Below are 23488 nucleotides of genomic sequence, written 5' to 3'. Positions count from 1 at the left end.
TTTTGCAAACAGGTAGTTTTTCTACTTCACTGATGTGCGTTGATGAGGCTGCACTGATAGGCAGCACTGATGGGCACTGATAGGCAGCACTGATGGGCACTGATAGGTGGCACAGATAGGCAGCACTGATCTGCACTGATAGGCAGCACTTATAGGCGGCATTGATGAGCTGCCACTGATGAGGCGGCACTGATGATGCTGCACTGATATGCAACAATAATGGCCACTGATAGGTGGCACTGATGACAACTGATAGGTGGCACTGATGGGCAGCACTGATGGGTAGCACTGACTGGTGGCACTGCTGGGAAGCACTGATGGGTGGCACTGATGGGCACTTGTTGGTGGCACTTTTGGGCACAGGTAGAAGACACTGGTGGGCAGCACTGCTGGGGACTGATCTTCAGGACACTGATCATCAGTGCCCTGATGATTGGTGCCGATCCGTCCTCTGACAATTGCCGGTTATCGGCAGTAGTTTCCTCTCACTGTGACAGTGTGAGGAAAGTGCAGCCAATAACTGGCAACTGCATTTACCAGTGATCTGCTGTGTCATTCGACACGGCTGATCACATGGTAAAAGGACACTGTGATTGGCCTTTTACCACATCACGTAATCAGCTGTGTCCATAGGACACAGCGATCATGGAGATCGCCAGATGTGCACCCCCAGGGGCGCACGGGAGGCGCGTTCTGGGAGGATGTCATATGACGTCCTCTCAGAACTGGACAACCGTGCTGTAGCCGTCATTCGGCTATAGAGTGGTTGACAAGTGGTTAAACATGTATTGCAATATGTGTAAACTACAAATCCCTATTTTTTATTGTTTGCTAGAAAGGGTAATTAACAGAATGTAGAAGGTTCCTCTGGTAAAGAGGTTTTCTAGTAAAGAATTTAAAAAATCGCCCTTTACAAGTGGCTAAACAGAATCTGAAATAAAAATATTTATACTGTATTGCCTAAAACATGAGCCTTAGGGTCCTTTCACATGGGCATTCCATTTTGTTCATCAGTTCAGTCAAAACAAAAAACGGATCAGTTTATATCAGTTTCTTATCAGTTTTTACATCAGTTTTTTACATCCTTTACCAATGCAAAACCGGATGCAAAAACGGATCGTATGTCCGTTTACATCCGTTTTTCGTCTGTTCTGTTGTTTTTACGGAAGAAAAAAAGGTTTTTGTTCCGTTCAAAAAAATGGATGTTAACAATGCGGACATTAACAAAAGTAAACAAATAATCATCCGTTTACACCTGCCAGTCCATAGAAATACACGGGTGTCCGTTTTTCATCCATAAATGGACGGATGAAAAATGGACATACAGAACGCCCATGTGAAAGGACCTTTAAAGAACGGTAAGAATCAAAACATGAGCAAGGTGTTGTATTACCAGATGATTTGGCCAGCCTTAATGGTGGCTACATTGGCATTTTTTGCACCTTTTCAGAACAATTGTAAAAAAGATTCAGTGCATAGACTTTTACAAATAGATATCAAATTCAATAGAAAAAACAGAAGTTAAATAGAAAAATAGATAGAATGTAGCCCAAACACAATAACAGAACAAAATAATCAAACAAGCTGCAAAATTAAAGTAAAACTATGGACAAAACATTTTTTTTCATTTCAGATAAAGTAAGGGAGAGTTCTAACCCCTGTCAGTTTGTTTTTTTTGCATCTATGTCACACTAGTGAGATTTATCTTCATTTCCTGTCCCTTAGCCAACACAGGAAGTTAGAGGAAATCCCTGCAAATTCCTTGCCCTCCTTCAGTCACCAGAACTACTGCCCCCATTGAGAGATTTCTCTATTAGTTTTCTGGGGACAACCCAAAATTTGGAATTTCTTTCACTTTCAATGATATTGGTAAACAGGACAAACAGAGAGCTTGAATCTCCCTAACAGTGGCACAGAATGCAATTAAAACTCTAATAGATGTGCAAATTCATCTCCACTCTATCCAAAACTAAAAAATAAAGTTTTCCCCTTAGTTATATATTAACACATCATCTATTTTACTCATTAAAGACACTGCCAACTTTTCTTTCCATATATTAAATATTATTACAAATTAATCAAATATTGGTATGAGTGGATATTGTTTACTTTAATATTGTCTACTCTTAATGACTCCTAACAACATCTCTAACATCGTAACTGGTCAAAGAGGGGAAGACAAAAAGCTAAAAATTAAATGGGGCAAACTGAGAAAAGGATACCATTTTTTTGGCCTCATAAGACAATTTAAAGTCTACATATTTCTAACAGATACATATTAAAATAAAGAATAATACACGAAAAACATTTTTTTTATTAGAAGCAGTTTACTCATGTTTTCTTTGATAGCTAGCAGAATCGAGTACTTGGGATTTTTGTATTGTTCATTTTCGATGACCTTCTCTAGCCTTGTACACCTTTCATTTTCCAGTTGTAAACTATTTGGGTAGCTTCCATTTTTGATTCTTTTAAAGGTTCTTCTCACCATGGTAACACTGAAAAGACAACAAACGGCCAAAATAAACCTCTACCTTGATAAAATGATGTATTGAACAATTAATAGTTGCTCATGTTTCACAGTGGTTGAGTATTTGTAATTCTTTTTGAACCTGAGTTGTCTTATCAAGTGAGGAAAGAGGTGACACACGGTTTTTCAGTTTTTCATCTGGCTGAAACTATTTTACATCAAACAAAGAACAATAGCAAAAAAAAAAAAGTCAGGATCTGAGTCTTAAATCTAGAATAGTAGTGGTTAACCTTCTTGAGGTTGGGTTCTAAATTGCAACACCTGACATTACCAAAGGGCTGTGCATAATATTCAGTGAATGCAATGCTACAGAATGCCTTCAGAAAGTGCAGACATGCAACAGCAACATGCTATAGGAGTAAAGTAAGAGACCGGGGACATACTGTACTACAGGAGAGTCATAGACTGGAGGCATATTAAATGAAACTGCTAGACATAACTATTGCTATTACAGCCGTGCTGTCACATTTGTGCCCCCAACCTAAGGCCCCGTTCACACAGGCATTTGTTTCATCAGTTCAGTCACGGTTTTTCAAAGAAAAATCAGGTATCATTTACATCAGTTTTTCATCAGTTTACAATCAATATTGCGCCAGTTTTTACATCAGTTTTTAAATTCACTACCAATGCAAAAACAGACCACTTGTCTGTTTACATCTATTTTTCGTCTGTTTTGTTTTTTAACAGAACAAAAATAGGGCTTTGATCAGTTTCAAAAATTTAATGTTGATGGATGCAGATGTAAATGGATGATCATCCGTTTACATCTGTTTTTCCATAGAGATGCATTGATTTCCATTTTTATCCGTCAATAGATAGATGAAAAACAGACAAATGGTCTACACTTGTGAGAGGGACCTTAAAAATTAGTGGTGCAACTACATCTTCTCTCAGCAAGATCCATTTTAAAAAGTCAGAAAAAAAAACTAAAAAAACCCAAAGAAAATTAAATGATAAAAAAGAATGGACCGCACAGAAAAAAATAGGATAGTTTCTCTTCACTTGCTTAAGTAAGCACCTAAGAAGGGAAAATATTGACTACTGCATGCAGGGGCCTCAAAAACTGCACAATAAGTAAAAAAATAAATATAAAAAAATAAAAATAAAAAATGACTGTAGGTTTCACAGCATTTGAGTAATATGCAGTAACCGTTTTGCATGAGCTAAAACTCACATTTACATAGATATGAGTTTGTTCTAACTTTCTAGTAGTGTACAGCCAGGATCCAGGGAATCTACACCTGGACAGTGTAGAACTCATAGAATTCACCAAATATGAGGATTCTTTTTTTCTTTTTCTTCTTTTAAAGATACTGTTGCTCTTTAAACATGTAATACAATACATTTGCAAAAAAAAGCATAAAGTCTCATGTCATTTCCTTACATACATATATATATATGTATAGGATAGAGCACAATTATGTGTATGGTGAGAGAAATTGGTGGTCTCCTGAGGATTATGTTAGGGTTAGGCTGCAAAAGGGGAACAGGTCCAAAGGCCCCAGATTTTATCAAAGTGGAGATCTGGATAAGAGGATTCTTAACATGCAATCTAGTTCTCATCTCAACCTTTCCTATCTCAACAGATAAAAGAAGGAATCCTTCTAATTGTGCAGATGCAATATCCCTCTGGAGAGAAGGTCAAAGGAGCTGCAATGGTGTTATATCATAAAAACTGTTATTATTATAAAAAGCAGACATATGCTAAAAGAAAATTTAATGAATCAAAGCGCATAACAATCAGACACTGAAATCTTGATGTCAGCATGCATGTGACGTCACCAGCTAGGCCAACATGTTTCACCACCAATCAGCATCGTCAGGAGTATGAAGCATTGAGAGCACACAGGCATGTGTTGATCTCTTGATAGTGAGATTAATGTTTTTGGTAAGAGGCTGATTTTTTCATTTGGTGGAGGAATCACAATGTTATACTTTCAAGATCTCTTTTCACTGTTGGAATCTATGTTGGATTGAGCACTTTATTTTTGCAGTCAATTTCTTGAACTGCACTATTTAAATAACAACACAACATATTGGACTCTAAAATATAAATGGTTGTATGATTGTTTATATTTTGTTAATTTCAGGTCATTAAGGTGAGAAACGCACCAGGTTAAGGGTCATATTTTTTACAAGTTTAGTATTCAAACTGTTTTGGTAGCAGCACTCAAAAGGTTACAAGGTTTTTCACGAAGTGCAAATACATTTTACATATACTGTATATCAGGGGTTAAAATTTCGAGTTCAGACCTACTAGCCAGGCACAAACCTTACTCATATCCCCCAAGGCGGTGTAGAGCGGGCCTCGTGTCCCCCAAGGCGGTGGAGAGTGAGCCTCGTGTCCCCCAAGGCGGTGGAGAGCGGGCCTCGTGTCCCCCAAGGCGGTGTAGAGCGGGCCTTGTGTCCCCCAAGGCGGTGTAGAGCGGGCCTCGTGTCCCCCAAGGCAGTGTAGAGCGGGCCTCGTGTCCCCCAAGGCAGTGTAGAGCGGGCCTCATGTCCCCCAAGGCGGTGTAGAGCGGGCCTCTAGTCCCCCGCTGCGGTGGAGAGGGTGTCTCCTCTCAGCATAGGAGAGTGGACCTCTCCTGCATGTGTCCCCTCAGCGGCGCTGCCACTTTAATGGCGATGTAGTGTCCCCCAAGGAGGTGTAGAGCGGGCCTCGTGTCCCCCACGGCGGTGGAGAGTGGGCCTCGAGTCCCGCGCTGCGGTGGGGAGGGTGTCTCCTCTCAGCATAGGAGAGCGGACCTCTCCTGCATGTGTCCCCTCAGTGGTGCTGCCACTTTAATGGTGATGCCGTGGAAACTGGAAGTTGTAAACTGGAACTCGGCTTCACAATGAGTGCAGTCGCTCCATGCTTCTTCATCTGTGCTCACCGCTCGCAGCTGCTCGCCGGTCGCCACAGAGGAATTTCTCCTTGCATTTGGCGAGCGGGCGAGCAGCTTTTTCAAGACCTGCTGTATATGCAATTTAGTACATCAGGATTATTTATTACAGGTACTTATATAGCACCATCAATTTATGCAGCCCTTTACATGTGTGTACTGTATATATATTGTACATCAGTCCTTAAACTTCAAGAGACGTACAATCTAAGGTCTCTAACTCACCTGGATAGTGTAGAACTCAAAGAATTCACCAAATATGAGGATTCTTTTTTCTTCTTTTAAAGATACTGTTGCTCTTTAAACATGTAATACAATACATTTGCAATAAAAAGCATACAGTCTCATGTCCTTATATATATATATATATATATATATATATATATATATATATATATATATATACACAGGATAGAGCACAATTATGTGTATGGTGAGAGAAATTGGTGGTCTCCTGAGGATTATGGGATTCGAGCCAACAACCCTAGTACTGCCAGGCAGAAGTGCTAACCATTTAGCCACTGTGTTGCCCATTGTGTGTTTTGGTCTTTTGTAGAGAGATTTGTTATAGCTTTTATTTAATGTGCCTACTTGCTCACATGTTTAATGAATAGTACAAGATGAGTAGGAAATTCCCATCCCGAGCCCCTCTCCCCCCCCCTTGTGAAAACAGCCTGGGGATCTTCTCCTTGCACCAGCTGTCACAATTTTAAAAAATGTGGCTACGTGGGGCTCTGTCCACCCGGCTGTGTCCTTCATTCACATAGTTCTGTGAATGGGAGAACTACAACTACCATCAGCCATTGCAGCTCAAGGCTTGTAGTTCTCAATAAACTACTGGGGTGCTGATGAGCACTCTAGGTACTTTGTTGATTCTTTCTGTCATTCAGTAACTACTTACATGTATGAGGTGTGAAACAACTACACTGATAGTCTGCAGGAGCCTTGAATTGCACCTGCTGATCTTGGGTGCAATGCTTTACAGACTCCTAATAAAAAAAATATTAAATGCACATTTTTTTACCTAAAAAAGATGTGAATTTATTATTTTATAAAGGTGAACTTATCCTTTAAGGGTACATAAGCGTCTGTGCTTTGTTTACAGCTTATCTAGTAAGAAAGCTTTTCTCTCTACCTTGGAATTACAAAAATGTTTCCTTTTGTGATAAAAATTTATATTGTAAAAGTGTCTGAAATATTTTTTTCTCATTGGCCCTGTTTTAATGACATTTGAGATCTAAAAATTGAATGTTACTGTTTTCAGTACAGTTTTGTACGTGTGCCGTATTTAATGACCAGGCAGTCAAAAAATAAGTACAGGCGTACCTGGGTTTACGAATTTAATGCGTTCTCTGAAATGTTTCGTATTGTGGAAAATTCATAAACTGAGATGCGGTTTCCCATAGGAATGCATTGAAAACCAATTAATCTGTTCTGGAGGTCAGAAAAAAGTAAAAAAAAAGGTCTTTCATCTGTTCAAAACTCTTTATAAACTGCACTTTAAAGGCATAAATACTGTACAGGGACATGATTAAAAATTTCCAGATTGGCTCCAAAACTCGATCCAACACCTCTACACTTGACGCCATGTGCTACCCACAGACTCCAGCATGCACAGGGCCGGCGCTATAAACCTCCCAGGCGCAATTCATCCTAGGGAAACTTACTTCGTATTGTGAAAAAAATTTGTAAATGAATTGAAAACCAATTAATTCATTCTGGAGGTCAGAAAAAGTAAAATAAAAGTCTTATCTGTTCAAAACTCTTTATAAAGTGCACTTTAAAGGCACGGGGCCAGCGCTATAAATCTCGCAGGCACAATGCATCCTGAGGAAACTTGCTTTGTTTTGCGAAGAAAATTCGGCATTATCTTCAATGGATTTTCATTTGTACACCAAAAATTACGTTAACCAAGGCTTTTGTAAACCGAGGTACGCCTGTAATCTAACAGTTTAATTTTTACATTTTTTTTTTAGCAAAACTATTAGAAGTCAATAGAAAACAAAAAAATGTAAATTTATGTACAGTGGACCCAAAAGAAATGTCAAAATCTACAGGTTTTTGAGTTTGTTGCATCAATACAATACTGCTGTGTGACTTTTGAGGAAGCATTATAAATTCATGTTGTAAGACAAAAGAAAAGTCTATGTGTCTGTCCTGGATCCTTAAGTAGAATATTAACAGGGTTTATTAGTTGTCATGACAAACTATTGCTCAGAGCATTATGTCATAGAATTTTATCCACACGCTGTGGGACATATAAATTGGCAAGTCACCATAAAACCACAGACAATAGCTTTTCAGTTGTGGATAACAGTATACTGTCTTTCACAGGAGGAGAGCAATAATTTATAAGTGGCGACTTTTTGATATATAAAGGCCAGTTACTTGTTGAGGTCAAAGATGTGTACAGGAGGTTGTGCCAAGTGCCTGGGCATTACTCTCATTCCTTTAGCTGTTCTATGTCTACTGGCCAACATCTTACTGTTTTTTCCTGCTGGAAAGGTTGCAAAGAGCAATGATCACATATCAAGGGAAGTTTTCTACCTTGGTGGACTGTTGGGATCTGGACTGCTGGTGAGTAGAGCACAATATACCAATATGTATGAACTGTGAAACCTTTGTTAAGCTACAGATTAAAGGAATGATAAGGATTTTAGGAGGCTTTCTGAAATAAAGAAGACCTTAACTAAAGACCTATGTAAGCAGCAGCTGTTTAATAATGCATAGGGTCTTCGCATGATTTTTCTCATCATACCATAGCAATAACAAAGCAACAATAACACAATCTATAGGGTTGCAGCTTGCAGCTGACTATAAGCTCAATTCACAAAAGCATATTACATGTAGAATTTTCATAAACGGGGTTATTTGTTATTTAGCAAATAAACACATTGGGGTTCATTTACTAAACCTGGAGAGCGCAAAATCTGGCGCAGCTGTTCATGTTAGCCAATTAACATCTAACGTCATCTTGTTCAGTTAAGCTTTGACAAAAAAAACCTGGAAGCTGATTGGTTTCTTTGCATAGCTGCATCAGATTTTGCACTCTCCAGTTTTCGAAAATCAACCCCATTGCCCCATGGATCAGATTAATTTACCACAATCTTTTTTATTTTTTTAAAACTTAGTTTATTGAAAAAAAATTGCACATACAAATTACACTTGTCAAGCCAATACAGAGGCGAAGTGCTGTCCAACAAACAACGTATACAAAGGGAATTGTCACAGCACTGGAGTATCAAAGCCTGTAAATTCCGCACATACTGAAGCAACAAACAGATACATTCACGTATATGCACATCAAAATGATCAAACAGGAAGAAAAAAACTTACATTAAACATGCAACAACAAAAACTAGAGTAAGCAATTGGACATAAGAATCCTGCACTCATGTATGTTATTAAATTGAGTCTATTTACGCAGGTGCCCATCCCCACAAAATGTTACTAAAAGAAAAAATATGAAAAGTGTACAATGCTAGTTACTTTCCTAAATGTCATAAGACACTCTTACCTCCAGCCCAAAAGGGGGTAGTAGCAAGGAAGGTAACTAAGTTATAGGGTCAGAAACTAAATGTAGAAGAGAGTCACTGGTGTCTTGTGTGTCCAGCCAGGGTCCCCAGAGTCTAGTAAACTTCCCTGGAACTTACTTCACCTCAAAAGTTAGCTTGTAAAGTGGGAAGTTCTGATTAATAAACATTTCCACAAACCGATGTATAGGGGGACAGAACGTATCCAATATAATGCAATGACCTTCCTGGCGTAATAGAGCACTATTCGTAAGAATTGTTTAGCTTTAGCAGTCACCTCAATATCATCAAATACCCTGGGAAGACTCCGATTAGGGCTACAGACATTGGGGAGAAAACATTAACTGAAATGAACACAGTAATCTCAGACCAAAACGTTCTGACATTAATACATGACCAAACCATATACATAAAGCCCCCTTGTTCTGACTCACATTTATGGCATGTGGGGGTACCGCAGGACTCTTTTTATTTAATCTTTGCAGTTAAGAATAGAGAATATAACCATGTGAGATATAGATACAATTCCTATAAGAGATAAATTGGTAATGCCTTAAATAGATACTAGCTAAATACTCATTTCAGGAAGAAAAAAAAATCTACATAATGCCATTTTGATGATACAATTTAGTGGGAATTATTTTATACTTCTGAAAATGATATGAAATTTTGTATATGTGGACAACCAACAGGGGTGCAATGTTTTACATATTTTAAATATTTTTGAGTCACTAATGTATCAGTCTTTGGACATTTAGATATCCAACAAATTACCAGGTTTATGCTAAAACAGGGGAGGTAAGGAGGAGGTGGACCATACTGCCTAAAACAGATCTAAATCCAAACACTAACATTTCATAAAAGCCTTAACATGTTATTGACATTTCAGAAGTTGTTTTCAATATTTTCAAACCAGGAACTTTTATTTAAATAGTCCCCAGACCTTCCAGGAAGGTCCTTGTCCAGTCACTTCCACGGGGTAACAACACTCTTCCCTTGTCTCCCACTTATGTTCTTGCATCATCACCCTGTCACATGCATCTCTGCTGAAGACTTTAACCAGCCATACTGACAAACATTGTGCAGGCATGTTCCATCAGGAAGCGGGGTCGGAGTAATGATATGCAGCTAATGCTCTAGCAAGTACATTTAGACAGAGAATCACTGAAAGGGGCTATAGGAGATCAGCAATGCAGAGATTCAGCATGGGGTAAAAAAAGGGGGAAACTGTATTTCTTGAAGAAAATGGCAGTCGGCTATGATATACACTGCAGAGAGCATGCTAAATGACTTGCCCCTCTTCAAGAAAGATTAATGACTTGCATCCCTTGAAGAAAGCTAAATGGCTTGCACCCTGCTAGAGCTCTTGACCAGTAGAAGTCTGTCTGCACTGACAGACCTGGTAAAAACTATAATTATTTACTGAGTAAGTTAGGCTGTTCTTCATTTATAGTATTCTTCCCAATACAGAGTAAAATACCTAGCTGTATGTATACGTCCCTCATTTCACACTAAGTTTATGTATTATTTCTCTATTTTTTACATAATTTTCAATAAATTATTTGATTTAAAGCTGCTGAGTGGCTCCTGCAGTGCTGAAATCATTGGCCCATCAACTCTGAGACATATATATTTATACTGTATATACCGAGGATATATCTAGATTTTCTTTGAGGGACTTTTAGTATGCAAAAAAAAGTCAAAGGTGCGTTAAAAATTAAGGACAGAACAAAATGTTTATTTTACACTCAATAATAATAAAAGGAAATTGGGCAGCACCCTCAGGAGTATTTCTAGGTTAATTTTCACAATTATTAGTTATAACTACACATGTAACCCTAATGGACGTTACAGTCCAGGACAACTGGCAACAGTGAAAGATTGAGAGATGAAATCTCTCCTATTACAATGCACAAACCGTAATATGCAAATATTCTATTTAAATCGTCAGACCTCTGCATCACAAATTGTTTCACCAATGGTTTCCATTTTATAGATGATTTTTCCTGCTCTGGTATTTTTGGGCATGAAGAAAAATGACTGCTGTGGGTGCTGTGGCAATGAAAGCTGTGGCAAGAGATTTGCAGTAAGTACATACAAACATGGGTAAGCTTTTTTTTCCTGTACATCGTTTTCAATATATACAATGATTACTTTCAGTGGGTGAGCAATAGCAAATTTTATATTACTCTATACAGAAATATATGTGGTTTGTTAGAAGGAGTTTTCCAACTCTACAGTTGCCTGATCACTTGATCTGTGTGTTTGATCAAATACTTTGAAGGACAAAAAAGATATTATTATGATTGTTATACAGGACTTATATAGCGCCGGCAGTTTGCTCAGCGTTTTACATTAGGGAGGGAGACAGTACAGTAACAATACAGTTCAATACAAGAGGGATTAGAGGGCCCTGCTCCTTGGAGCTTACAATCTAGGATGAAGTGTCTAATAGACTCCTGATGTCTCAGTAATGGGTACCTTTTAACTCATAAACGTATCACAAGGGACTTGTTAACCTTGTGCAAAAAAATGTTAAATATATTATAATAAAATTTAAAAGCACCCTTGTCCTCCCATGCTTGCATGCAAACGCAAACGTGTAGGTCTTGCACTGCTATGTAAATGGTGATTGCGCCACACGTGAGGTTGCTGCAAATGTCAGAGTGAAAGCAATAATTCTAGTCCTCTAGCTCATGTTTAACTCTAAACTGATAACCTGTAAAGGTTTTAAAAGTGTCACCTATGGACAATTTTAGGTACCATAACTTTGTTTCCATTTCACAGGCGTTAACAATTTTAAATCTTGAATGTTTGGTTTCTATGTACTTGGCGCAGCACCACATTTTATACATTACAAAATATTGGGTATTATATAGTGTTTGTGTGCATTAAAATTAATTTATGTGTATTTTTTCCTGAAAAGTTGTTTGATAAATGGCTGCGCAAATATCAGGTGACATAAAACATTGCAACAGCCACAATTTTATTCTCCAGGGCCTTTGCTTTCAGATAAGTATATAATGTTTGAGGGTTCTAAGTAATTTTCTACAAATAATGCAGATTGTAACATGTATGTGAAAAATTAAAATTTTCCTGGTAGGCAAGTGGACAAGTACTGTATGATTTATAGGGTTTAATAACACTTTAAACAGGACAAATAAATACGTGATTTTGCATTTCCAGGTTGGAGGACGTGCATGTGTGTGCCGCCCTACCCACCCTGTCATTGGCCCTTGAAGATGTCAATCACCGGGTCCCAGCCAGCGATTCATGGCCGGTACTCGGTGATCGGCAGAGAAGAAGACAGGGGAGAGATCTTTGTGTAAACAACAAAAGCAGAGAGGTAGAAAGCAGCATGTCCCCTAGTAAAACATCGCACAGTAAACACAAAAGAGTACACTGGTAACCCTTTGATCCTGCTCAGTGTCATTAGTACATTGTCAGTGCTTTTTGTTAGCACTGATCACTGTATTAGTGTCACTGGAGATATCAGTGGCAGTTAGTCAGTTCCCACCCAGTGTCAGTTAGTATCAGAATGCCTGCTGTTGTCCTGCAGTCCAGTTATTGGTCGCTGATCGCCGCCATTACCAGTATAATAAATAAATAAAAATCACAGTTTATATACTGCCATTTGTAAAGGCAGCACAGTGGCTAAATGGTTAGCGCTTCCACCTGGCAGCACTAGGGTCGTTGGTTTGATTCCCAGCCACGGCACCTCCTGCTTGGAGTTTGCATGTTGTGCCTGTGCCTGCGTGGGTTTCCTCCGGGTACTCCGGTTTCCTCCCACACTCCAAAGACATGTTGGTAGGTTCATTGGCTCCTGTCTAAATTGGCCCTAGTATGTGTATGTATGAATGTGAGTTAGGGACCTTAGATTGTACACCCCTTGAGGGTTAGGGACTGATGTGAATGTCCAATATATATGTAAAGCGCTGTGTAAATTGACAGCGCTATATAAGTACCTTAAATAAACTAATTAATATACACTTTTTGGAATTTGTTTTTTACCAAAGACATGTCGCAAAATAAATTTTAATCTAAATTTATTAAGATTTTTTTGTTTAATATGTTTTATAGCAAAAAGTCTAAAATATTTATTTTTTCAAAATTGTCGGTCTTTTTTTTGTTTATAGCGCAAAAAATAAAAAACGCAGAGCTGATCAAATACCACCAAAAGAAAGTTCTATTTGTGGGGGAAAATTACATAAATTTAATTTATGTAAAGCGTTGCATGACCACACAATTGTCAGTTAAAATAATGCAGCACCATATCTCAAAAATGGCCTGATCATGAAGGGGGGGTAACTCTTCTGGAGGGCAAGTGGTTAAAATGCAACTATAATCTGCAACAAATAATCTTTCTTTTTTTATACTCTGTTCACTTGCAAGAATTTTTAAGCCATTACTTTACATATTGACAATTTTGCTATTTGACAGTAGAAAGTTTGATAAACCTCTGTCTTTTTTTATTTCCCTGCAGAGTTTTTCTTCCATCCTCTTTGCTGCTATTGGATTTGTCGGAGCCGGCTATAATTTTATTGTTTCTGCAGTGGCTATCAATAAAGGACCAATATGTTTTTTTAAAAGTCAGGATCAACAATATATCTGGGATTATCCTTTTAATGATGGGTAGGCTTAAATTAATACTGTCCATATAAGTGTGATATTAGAAAGATAAAATAAGAAAATGAAATTAAAATATAGAAACATTTAAAAAAATAAGAAAGATACATTATCAGAATTTATTTGTATTTTGCCTATATATTTTTCTGTTCTCTGTTTACTTTCATTTATTGTCATAGCATGAACACATAACAGCAAATTAGATGCTGAATGGTATAATGAATGTTATTTTCAGCAATGAGAACCAGCGACAGCTGACACATGACTGAAAATAATTACATATTATAGTGTACTCAGCTGCAAGATAAAATAATGATTTTATGAGAAAATAAAGCTTAACAGTTAAATGCTAGTTTAATGCAAAAAAAACCCCCTCCTAAATCATATTTATGTTTGCAAACTTTTACATCAAATAAATAATGGAATTAAAGCCTATCCCTGGGCAAACTAGAGTCCCACCCATCCCATTCCCTTCTTACACAATCACAAGATTTTTCTAAAAAAACTCACTCAAGCTTTCTGTCTGTATCCCTCCCTGGTGTTGTTTTCAGGTGTAGGGAATGGTGATCCAGCAATGAAAATTGTGCCTGCGGTGGCTGGACCAATCTTCATGGCACCATCAAAGCTGGGCAATATTTTAAGAGAACGTGCCACTGAACAGCTAAAAGAAAATGTCCACATCATGCAACAAAACTATTTTATGTGGCAAAAGCAATTCAGATTATCACACTGCAACCATTTAGTATATGACAGAGCAGCTCATCTCCAGCCTTATCCACAACTGGTTCCCCTCATGTGTAGTCCCTCCTATATTCAACCATCACTAGCCTTCTCATGTGTAGTCCCTACAACCTCCTAATATGCAGCCCTTCATATTCAGCTACCTCAAGCCCCCTTCACCAAGTTGCAGCCCCCTCACATCCAGACCCATTATATTCAGACACCAACTACCATTATACCCGTCAAGCACCATCATATTCATATTCCACTAGTCAAGCCTAAGGTAACACACCATATATTCAGACAACATTAGACCCATATTCAAACATCAGTTGCCCGCCCCCCCCCCCCCGTAAACTAACTCATATTCACACATCACCACGCCCCTCTAATGTTCAGCCCCGTCCATGTAAACCCCCCATCCAGAAAATGGCTGTATATAAAAGCTCTTGTACATTTGTGGTTACTATACGGTAAATGTCCTTTAATACATTATTATTCAGTGTAAATTCACACGAAACACTGGTGGTGAGTGTAAATGCCATTGATAATTTGTCAGTTTATATGCAACTGTTACATTATTGCTTGGTACAGAAATCAGTTGTGAAATTGGTGATCAGTGTACCCCAATTACATTTGTGGTAACTGTGAATGCCCCTCATCACATTATTATTCAGTGAAAATGACCCTGTCACAGTGGCGGTGAATGTAGATGCCCCCTCACATTGTTGGCCACTGCAGAATCCCCTTGTTAACCTGGTTGTTCGTGAAAATGCCCACATTACATTGGTGGTCAGTGCAAAATCTCCATTAATGGGGCTATTTGCACTTACCACCAATGTCAAAAAACATTCTTCACTGACCACCCATGGCCCTGATATAATAATGTAGAAGGAGATGAAAGAAAGAGCGCACAAACCTTGCCCATTACCTCAAAAAATAGTCACTAATTTTATTTAGGAAATATACTCACAAAAGTGATGGTAAAACAGGCATAAGTAAACCATAATCCACACAGGTTACAGGTAAATCCAAAGGGGGGGGATACAAGCTAACGCGCTTCGAAGGGCGCTCCCTTCTTCATCAGAGCTGGGTTTGGCAGATAGAAACTTCAGTATAGCAGAGTTCCCATGGCAAGGAGACATTCAGCCACTGAGTGTCAGTATTACAGCATTTCAGCCTGTTTATTCTGCTGTAATACCCTGATGAAGAAGGGAGCACCCTTCAAAAAGTGTTAGCTTGTATTCCCCCCCCCCTTTTGGATTTACCTGTAACCCTCTGTGGGTTATGGTTTACTTATGCCTGTTTTACCATCACTTTTGTGAGTATATTTACTAAATAAAATAAAATTAGTCACTATTTATTGACGTAATGCACAAGGTTTTTGTGCTCTTTCTTTCATCTTCTTCTACAGTTTTGTCAAGCTTCCCCAGCTTCATGATAGAGCTGCACAACCTCTGATCACCAGCGGATGAACACGCTGTTTGTACTAATGCCCGTTTGATCTGAGTCTTTGAACGCAGAAGATAATGGATCGTTGTTGCCTGATATAATAATGGTCAATGTAACAACCTTCCTTATGTTGGTAATCATGGTGAAAATCTCCATTTTGTTGATGGTCAGTGGCAGGAGACCCCTATCAATGAGAAAAAGGCCCTCATTCAATAATGTTCAGCAATTACTTACCTGAAGGAAAACCAATGAAAGCAGCACAGGAGTCCATTTTATAGTTGATTTTGGTGCTGGAACTACACTATTGGGCAGAGATCAATCCACCTACAGAGCAGGACCTGAAGCTCTCTGCAGGTACCTCAGATGGCAACCAGCCCCAGAGGTTTTTGGACCTTTTACAAACAGTAGTGGCCCCTGCTTTTAATGAACTCCAGAATCTAAGAGGCCCCTTGTGCTTATACAGGGGTTTGATCAACCATTGCCAACAGATTAGTTATTTCAAAATAAGTCCTTGTTAGGATGCATGCTCCATACACAGGCAGAAATGAAAAAGTGGTGTAGCTCAATGGTGCATTTTGATTGAATGACCTTCTTATAGTATGAGTGGGGTTCATAAATTTAGAGCAAACAAGATGACATTACTAAATCTGCTTTAAACATCAGTAATTCATTCATGTACTGTACAGTATATGGATTTGTTTTTGAAAAATAAGGCTGTTTTTAATTTTGACAATTTTTTTAAGGGATTACCTTGGAAACCATACATTGTGGGAAAAATGTTTAAAATATACGGAGGATAAATATGAAGTAAATACAGAAACCACCATAACCTGGAATCTGACCCTCTTCTGTATGCTTCTAATCATGGGTGGGGTACAAGCTGTACTCTGTGCTATACAAGCTATCAATGGATTAATAGGGACAATCTGTGGAGATTGCAAATGCTGTGGGTGCTGTGGGGTAAGTTGAAACAACTTTCCTAGTAACTAGCTTTCTCTGTAAAAAAAATCTGATTTTTTTTTAAATCTGTTTTATCTAAACATAAATGTTATGCAGCTAAACAGAAAAGTACAATAAAAGTTGAAAACAGGCATAAAAAGTATAGGTACGGGACACACCAAGCCTCCTGCCTAAATAAAATCCACTCACTTATTGAATAGCCGTGGTGAAGATTTCTAGCCATGACACAGCCACATCCATGGTTAGGTAGCTGGGTAGCAGACTGGCTCTAACTGCTAGGATTTTTTAAGATTTTACTATATACTATATGTATCTAGTAAACATCAGGTTGCTTAGTTTGGAGTCACAATAAATGGAGTTTTCTATTATTCACTCTACCCTGTATTTGAAAACACAACACAGTACTAGATTCTAAACTCCTTATGTACTGGAATATATCAAATGCTACACTTGTGAGGATCAAATGTCTAAATACTCTACATGAGAAGCACTTTCATAAAATAACTCTTAACTAATATTAATTATTTATTGTAACTCAGTCGATGGAAACCTCTACAGAAAAGAGACAATGCATGAACGCCATATAGCTAAAAAATTAGGTAGCTCAATGGTGCATTTTGGTTGAATGGCCTTTCCTACTTATAATATCTAGCAGGAACTAGATGCACGTGGTTGAGGCAATCTTGTAAATATTACAAAAGTTTCCTGGCACTCAATCCATATAGCTGGAAAACTGGAAAATTAGAAACTGTCCCTGAACATTAGGTTCAAACAATATATTTTTTTCAGATGTTTCCTAAAGTAAATCCAATTAGAGATAAATCCCCAATTACTGACTAGATTGGACTACTTATGGGATTCAGTGAGTGAAAACCAGACATAGATTGTTCAACAGGGACCTGCCAAGATTTTATCCATCTATGGGCAGGCTGGTTGCCAATTGATCGACTTCAGTACAACCAGCCTGCTGGATTTTTTGCATTCAATTAATGCTGGCAGCTATAGCTGCCAGCAGTATTCATTGTGTTCTGCCAGCACGGGAAGGCTCCCTGCAGGCAGAACACAATAGCGCTGCGGGATGGATTCCCCCATCAAAATCTGATTGTGTTCCTGGGGGAATCAAGCTATTTTCTTTCCTGCAACCTGTGGTTGCAGCAAAGAAAATCACATAATATATGGTTTGTCTAGGCCTCTTAACATGCCTAGCATTGAGCCTTATGAAATTAACACTAGTAAGGGTGTCTTCAGGGACTCTTAGTACAGAATGGGCTTTTAAAGTACCTTCTGCCCAGTGCTATGGCACAGCTTCTGAGTGAATTGGATACAGACCTGAAACACATATCTGCAAAAGGCTAATGTGAACCTTCACATCTACCTATCAAATGCCAGACGAATACCAGAACACACCTGCTAGTCTCTAAGCAGAAGTGCCTCCACTCAGTAGCTGATGCCCTCAAAATCATCTAGGACACCACACTCTGCCCAAGTGCCAAGATTTAATGACCACTAGTAATTTTTATCCTGTGCATACAACACCTTGGTTAGCAGCCATACTGTGAACTAAAGTTCATGATAATGAAGTTTGCTTATTAAGAAGGAACAAATGGCATAGCTGAGGCATGGATTCATTAATATATTAAGGGCTTGTTCTTTGTAAATCTAATCTCCTGTCCAAATATTATCTAGACTAATATTTCAGGCTATGACAAAGTTGCTTCCATGGTGAAAGGTAAATGGTCTGTGTTATAACTAATTATGTTTCTTGGTATTTAAAAATATGTGATGTTATGTTATGGATCAAGAGAACCTGTTTGTACTTTGCATATTGTTTTTACACAGAGAAAACACTAAGAATAATTTAACAATTCTACATCATAGTCACTACATTTTCAGAAGTGGACCTTTTCTTCTTAAAGTAAGGAGTTGCCATTGCTGGCCCTTTTTTGAAAATACCAACTGCCTTGCTTTGTCTTGTTTCAATACTTTTGAGTCACAGACCTGGAACAAGCATGCTTTAAATGAGTGTCAGAATTCTTTATTTCTTTATGGTAACCCCTTATTATAGCCATATATTTTTCTAAGACAAAGACTCAGAAGACACTGAGGCCAAAGCACTAGCATGGTAGTCAAAGAGCTAACATTGAAGTCTCCTTCAAGGTTAGTTCCTTGACTACCATGCTAGTGCTTTTGACCAGCAATTTTAACCCTTTCTTACTTTTTTAACTAAAGTAGGTTTTCATAGAAGACAACTTCAACTGTCCTTTTTTAATCAATATTAAGTCCCTGGAAAAGCTTTGTAAACATTTCTAAACAAAAAAAAAGTGTTGACCGCATATCAAATAAACTATTACTGTATTATATTGATAACAAGCTTAAAGAACTTAATAAAATGTGTATAAGATGTATTTTGTTATAATCAATTTCCACCATTCTACAGACATACATAGCCTGTAGGCTTCTTGATATTATGTTTTCATGTTCTTGTTTTAATGCAAGTTGATATTGTGAGCTTTATTTTCTTTTTTGCCATCGGAGTCCAGTTCAGGAAAATTCCTATCACTGTTTGCCCTGGAAACACAATAGAAAGTGATAGGACATCTAGCCTAAAGCCTAGTACACACATGTGTAATGTCAAGCAGTAGCAGATGGTTTTTATTGAACCCAGCCCGTGTGTACAGTGGCTGGTCCAACAGGTGGCTGGTCCAACAAACCCTTCTGTTGAAGTGTCATGACCGAGAGCACTGACCGGAGTGTTCTGGTGGGGGGGCCCTTCCCCCTGTCAGAACACAATAGCTCAGTGAGGGAGATCACTGTACTAACATTGGATTGCTAGTACAGTGGCTCCTCCTGAGCTCTGCAGTTTATTTTTCATTTACCCACTGGGTTGAAAAAAAACAAAAACTGCTAGTGTATGCCAGGCTTATGAGAGTGGATATCCCCTCTATTCCTGTTCCAGGGACTACCGAATGCAGAAAGACAATAGAAAATTGGCATAGGTCCTAATAATTCCTTCCTTTATCCAAAATGAAAAAGAAAGAAAGTTTGGGTGATAGATATACTTTAAAGTGATACTAAAGGTTAATTTTCTTTTTTTTTTTTGTAAAATAACAAACATGTTTATACTTAACTGCTCTGTGTAGTGGTTTTGCACAGAGCAGCCTGGATCCTCCTCTTCTTTGGTCCCCCACAGCTTTCCTGACTCCTACTTTCTGTTGGGTGCCCCCATAGCAAGCAGCTTGCTATGGGGGCACCCGCTGCTCCATGTGTCCATTCACACATGGAGCCATGGCTTGGCACTGCCCCCTTTCTCTCCTCATTGGCTGACTGGTTGAGATTGACAGCAGCAGGAGCCAATGGCTCCCACTTGCTGTCTCAGTCAATAAGGAGGCAGAGACCCAGGATAGCCGAGGCTGTCATGCAAATAGCTGGATCTCAATGGGCTCAGATAAGTATTGAGGGGGCTAGGGGCACTGCTGCACACAGAAAGTTGCAACATGATTCATGCATAGAATGCATGAAGGTAAAAAACCTTGAACCTTTACAACCACTTTAACAATTGTGTATGGCTGCAGGCCAGCTTCAATCTTTAGTGATGTACAAAATACAAAGATCTGTGTGCAGCTGTAGTGACAGAAAGGTAGGACTAAAGGGTGTTAGACAATGAGAAGAGATGTCTATATGTTTTCAGTTTTGATTCTAAAAGGCTGGTACACATGGGCCAAATATCGGCTGATATAGTCTGGTTCAACAGAAACCGACCGACATTCAACCCATGTGTACAGCAGCCTATCTGGCAGAATCTGTTCATTATTGAACGATGGCATGGAGCAGCAGGTGCCCCCATAGCAATCAGTAGTGATCAGTATGTTTTGGTAAGGGAGGGGCAGTCCCCCTGTCAGAACACAATAGCTCAACAGGGGAGATTGCTGAATTAACATTGCTTAGTTAGAGGGACCTCTCAGCTTTTTTTTTGTTCAGCCCACCTTTTGTACCAGGTGTTAGCATTAGCAAAGGCTTCCTACATGCAGAGCACTGCTAGAGATCTGTCATTTATGTTAACTATAGGGGAAAACTGATAATGAAGCTGCACATAGCCTCAATCAGACTAGTTAAAGGCTTGGTTACCTTAGGTAACACTGTTACAGAAATGAAGACCAGAGAATGACTGAAAAACAGCTCATGGTGAAAAAATGCACAATTTAACACTGATTTAGGGAACCAACAAGGGCTGCATTTTTTTCTGCATTTATTATATTTTATTTAAAATCTTTGTCTTTCCCTACATTATGCGTGCTAGCAAAATAATTTATACCAAACAATTCACAGGTGCAATATGCATTAAAAAAATTTTCAATGACAAAAAAATCTATTTTTTCTCACTCAGAATGATGGACCTGTCTAACTCCTAATTTCTACATTATATGACTCCTGTGCCTTATGTACAAATTTCACCAAGCAATTAATAAAGTGGAGCCAGACAACGGATGAAGAGCCTGTATGACTCTGACTGAATGTTATGTTGTACGAAACCAGAATATCTTGTGATATTGTAAACAATGTATTTGATACTACAACTGTTACCCTCTGCACCCGTACATGTCACTGTTATCTATATTTATTTTGCACTAGAACTGCTATTGCCTAAAAATGGCCTGTGAGCTGCAGGAGACTTTCAGCGCCCTCCTGCTGAGCAACCTCTAGGCCAGGACTTTCCACATTGTCTGAACACCTGCACTTCCCATAAGCATTATATCAACCTAAAATTATTTTTAATAAAAGCTTGTTATATCCTATTTTAATTGTATTATTTATTTTTAAGTGTGCCCCAATAAGTTATTATATGTGAATGGACCTTATCAACTGTTCCTATATTATACTGGCTTTTTATTAAATAGAACAGCATGGAAAGCTAGTTACTCTATGGTCTGGCATTGCTCCTACAATGTTAGAATAGAAAGGATTTGTGGAGTGGAAGTGGATCAAAATTATAAGAAGATCTAGGAAACAGGTCAAAGATAAGGGCAGAAGGCAGACAACAGAATGCAGAGAGAGAGTGAAGGTGGGTACACACAAAATCAGTCCAACAAAGAAACAGGTAGGTGATAGGTGCACTAGTGTCACAGAGGATGTGAGGAACCAGACATTCAAGAGTGGCAGGACAGAGTAGGGTCTCAGAAGGTTAAGAACTAGGAACATGGACTGAAGATAGGAACTTTCGGAAAAGGGGCCTATGGCTAGGTATAACCATTTGCTCAGGCAATTAGGAGCTGATATGAGCATTATTTAAATAATAAGACAGATTGGGAGGTTGGCCAGGAAGTGGCCATGGAGCAAAGGTTAGATCATCTGAGGCACTGTTGCCATTGGCTGCTAGTCATACAAGATTTGGAATAATATTTTGTGATGTCACCATTACGATGCTGACTGTTCTCTTTAGGATTTGCTGAAGAGTAAAATGTACCTGAAGACCTGTAGTGCAACCATCTTTCTGCTTGTCTCTCTGCTTCAGCTTCATTCATTTAGAAGACCTGTGTTTTTGCCACCTTTTTGCTGCTTCTTCTTCATTCCCTCAGTCAACAGATCATTGGTTATCAAGGGGCAGGTCTGACATGAGCAAGTGCAGCCATCCTTTTCTACCAAAGTTGCCACGTCCACAAAAAGAAACAACCTTGTCTAGTCAGCCCTTGGGAAAAGTTCAGATACAGGGAAACTAAAGATAATAGTGGAGACAGGCCCTTTTCATTTTACCTTTTTTTGGCCAGGGCTATCTGAAATGATTAAATCAAATTCTGAATCCTGTGGAAACTGGCTTTATCATCATTTAAGTACTAAGAGGCTCAACAGAAATTGAAACATAGAAAAGCATCAACTACTCTTTCAGTAAAATAGTACTTTTTGAGTTTTGAACTTTCCTCCAGTTAGTTTAAGGTCATGTCCCTGTGTTCTTGATTTTGGTTTCATGTTGAAAATACTGCCCTCCTGAAGCTTATTCACCCCCTTGATGTATTTTAAGGTTCCAATCATGTCTTTCCATTCCCTTCTTTACTCCAGACCGTACATGTTAAGCTCCTGAAGTTGATCTTGATATGTTTTATCCCCCAGACCTTTCACCATTTTTGTTCCATCTTTGAACTCATTATATCTTATCAATATCTTTTTGTAAGTGGGGTTTCCAGAACGTCCAACTGGATAAACCTATGAATGCAATACACAACACAAGCATAGTAATTGCTGTCAGATCTAAGCTGCATTGCACTGCTTTGGGTCTGGTTTTCACCACATTGTGGTGTGTTGAAGCCAATTTAAAATGAATGGACTGCGTTACCATGACATACATTAACATTTGACACAGCAAGCATTAACAAACATGTAGAGGTGCATTTCTGAGGTGTGATGTTTACTTAGATTGCAGAAAAAATTAAGGCAGGAGCTATTTACTCAATTTGACTTTAACTGAATTTAATTGAGTGAAAGTCAAAACCCAAACTAAAAAAAGGTATTTACATTACATACAATTTAATGGCTATATCCACACAAGAACAGAACCTCAGTTTTGGAATATTTTATCAGTTTAGATAAATAGACCTCTGCCTGAACTGGGACCTAAGCATTGCACTTGAGTATCCCAGTTCCACCTAAAGTAACTGAAAATAAAAAAAACAGAAACCCAGTGCAGCAGGATTACAAACCAAACAGTCAAGTAGGCAGATTTTGTTCTGGTGTTTCTGAAAAGCTAAAGAAGCCAACATCTCATTCTACCTATCTGCACCCATCCTTCACAGTACACC

General features: G+C 38.5%; 1 protein-coding gene across 1 annotated transcript; it reads left to right on the top strand.

Moving 5' to 3' along the window:
- Positions 1 to 7697: 7697 nt before the first annotated feature.
- LOC149469242 (transmembrane 4 L6 family member 4-like) lies at positions 7698 to 21493 on the top strand. Its single transcript, XM_089669519.1, has 5 exons — positions 7698 to 7986; positions 10939 to 11028; positions 13426 to 13574; positions 16484 to 16700; positions 21085 to 21493. Exons 1-5 carry the CDS (start codon positions 7813 to 7815, stop codon positions 21100 to 21102), a joined length of 648 nt encoding a protein of 215 aa, XP_089525645.1. The 5' UTR covers positions 7698 to 7812; the 3' UTR covers positions 21103 to 21493.
- The last annotated feature ends 1995 nt before the right edge of the window (positions 21494 to 23488 follow it).

Source organism: Staurois parvus, unplaced genomic scaffold (assembly GCF_062004578.1).
Source record: "Staurois parvus isolate SC_StPar_1 unplaced genomic scaffold, SC_StPar_1.0 ptg000078l, whole genome shotgun sequence".
NCBI lineage: Eukaryota > Metazoa > Chordata > Amphibia > Anura > Ranidae > Staurois > Staurois parvus.
The sequence above is the reverse complement of the archived record's forward strand: the minus strand, read 5'-3'. Positions and strand labels throughout refer to the sequence as shown.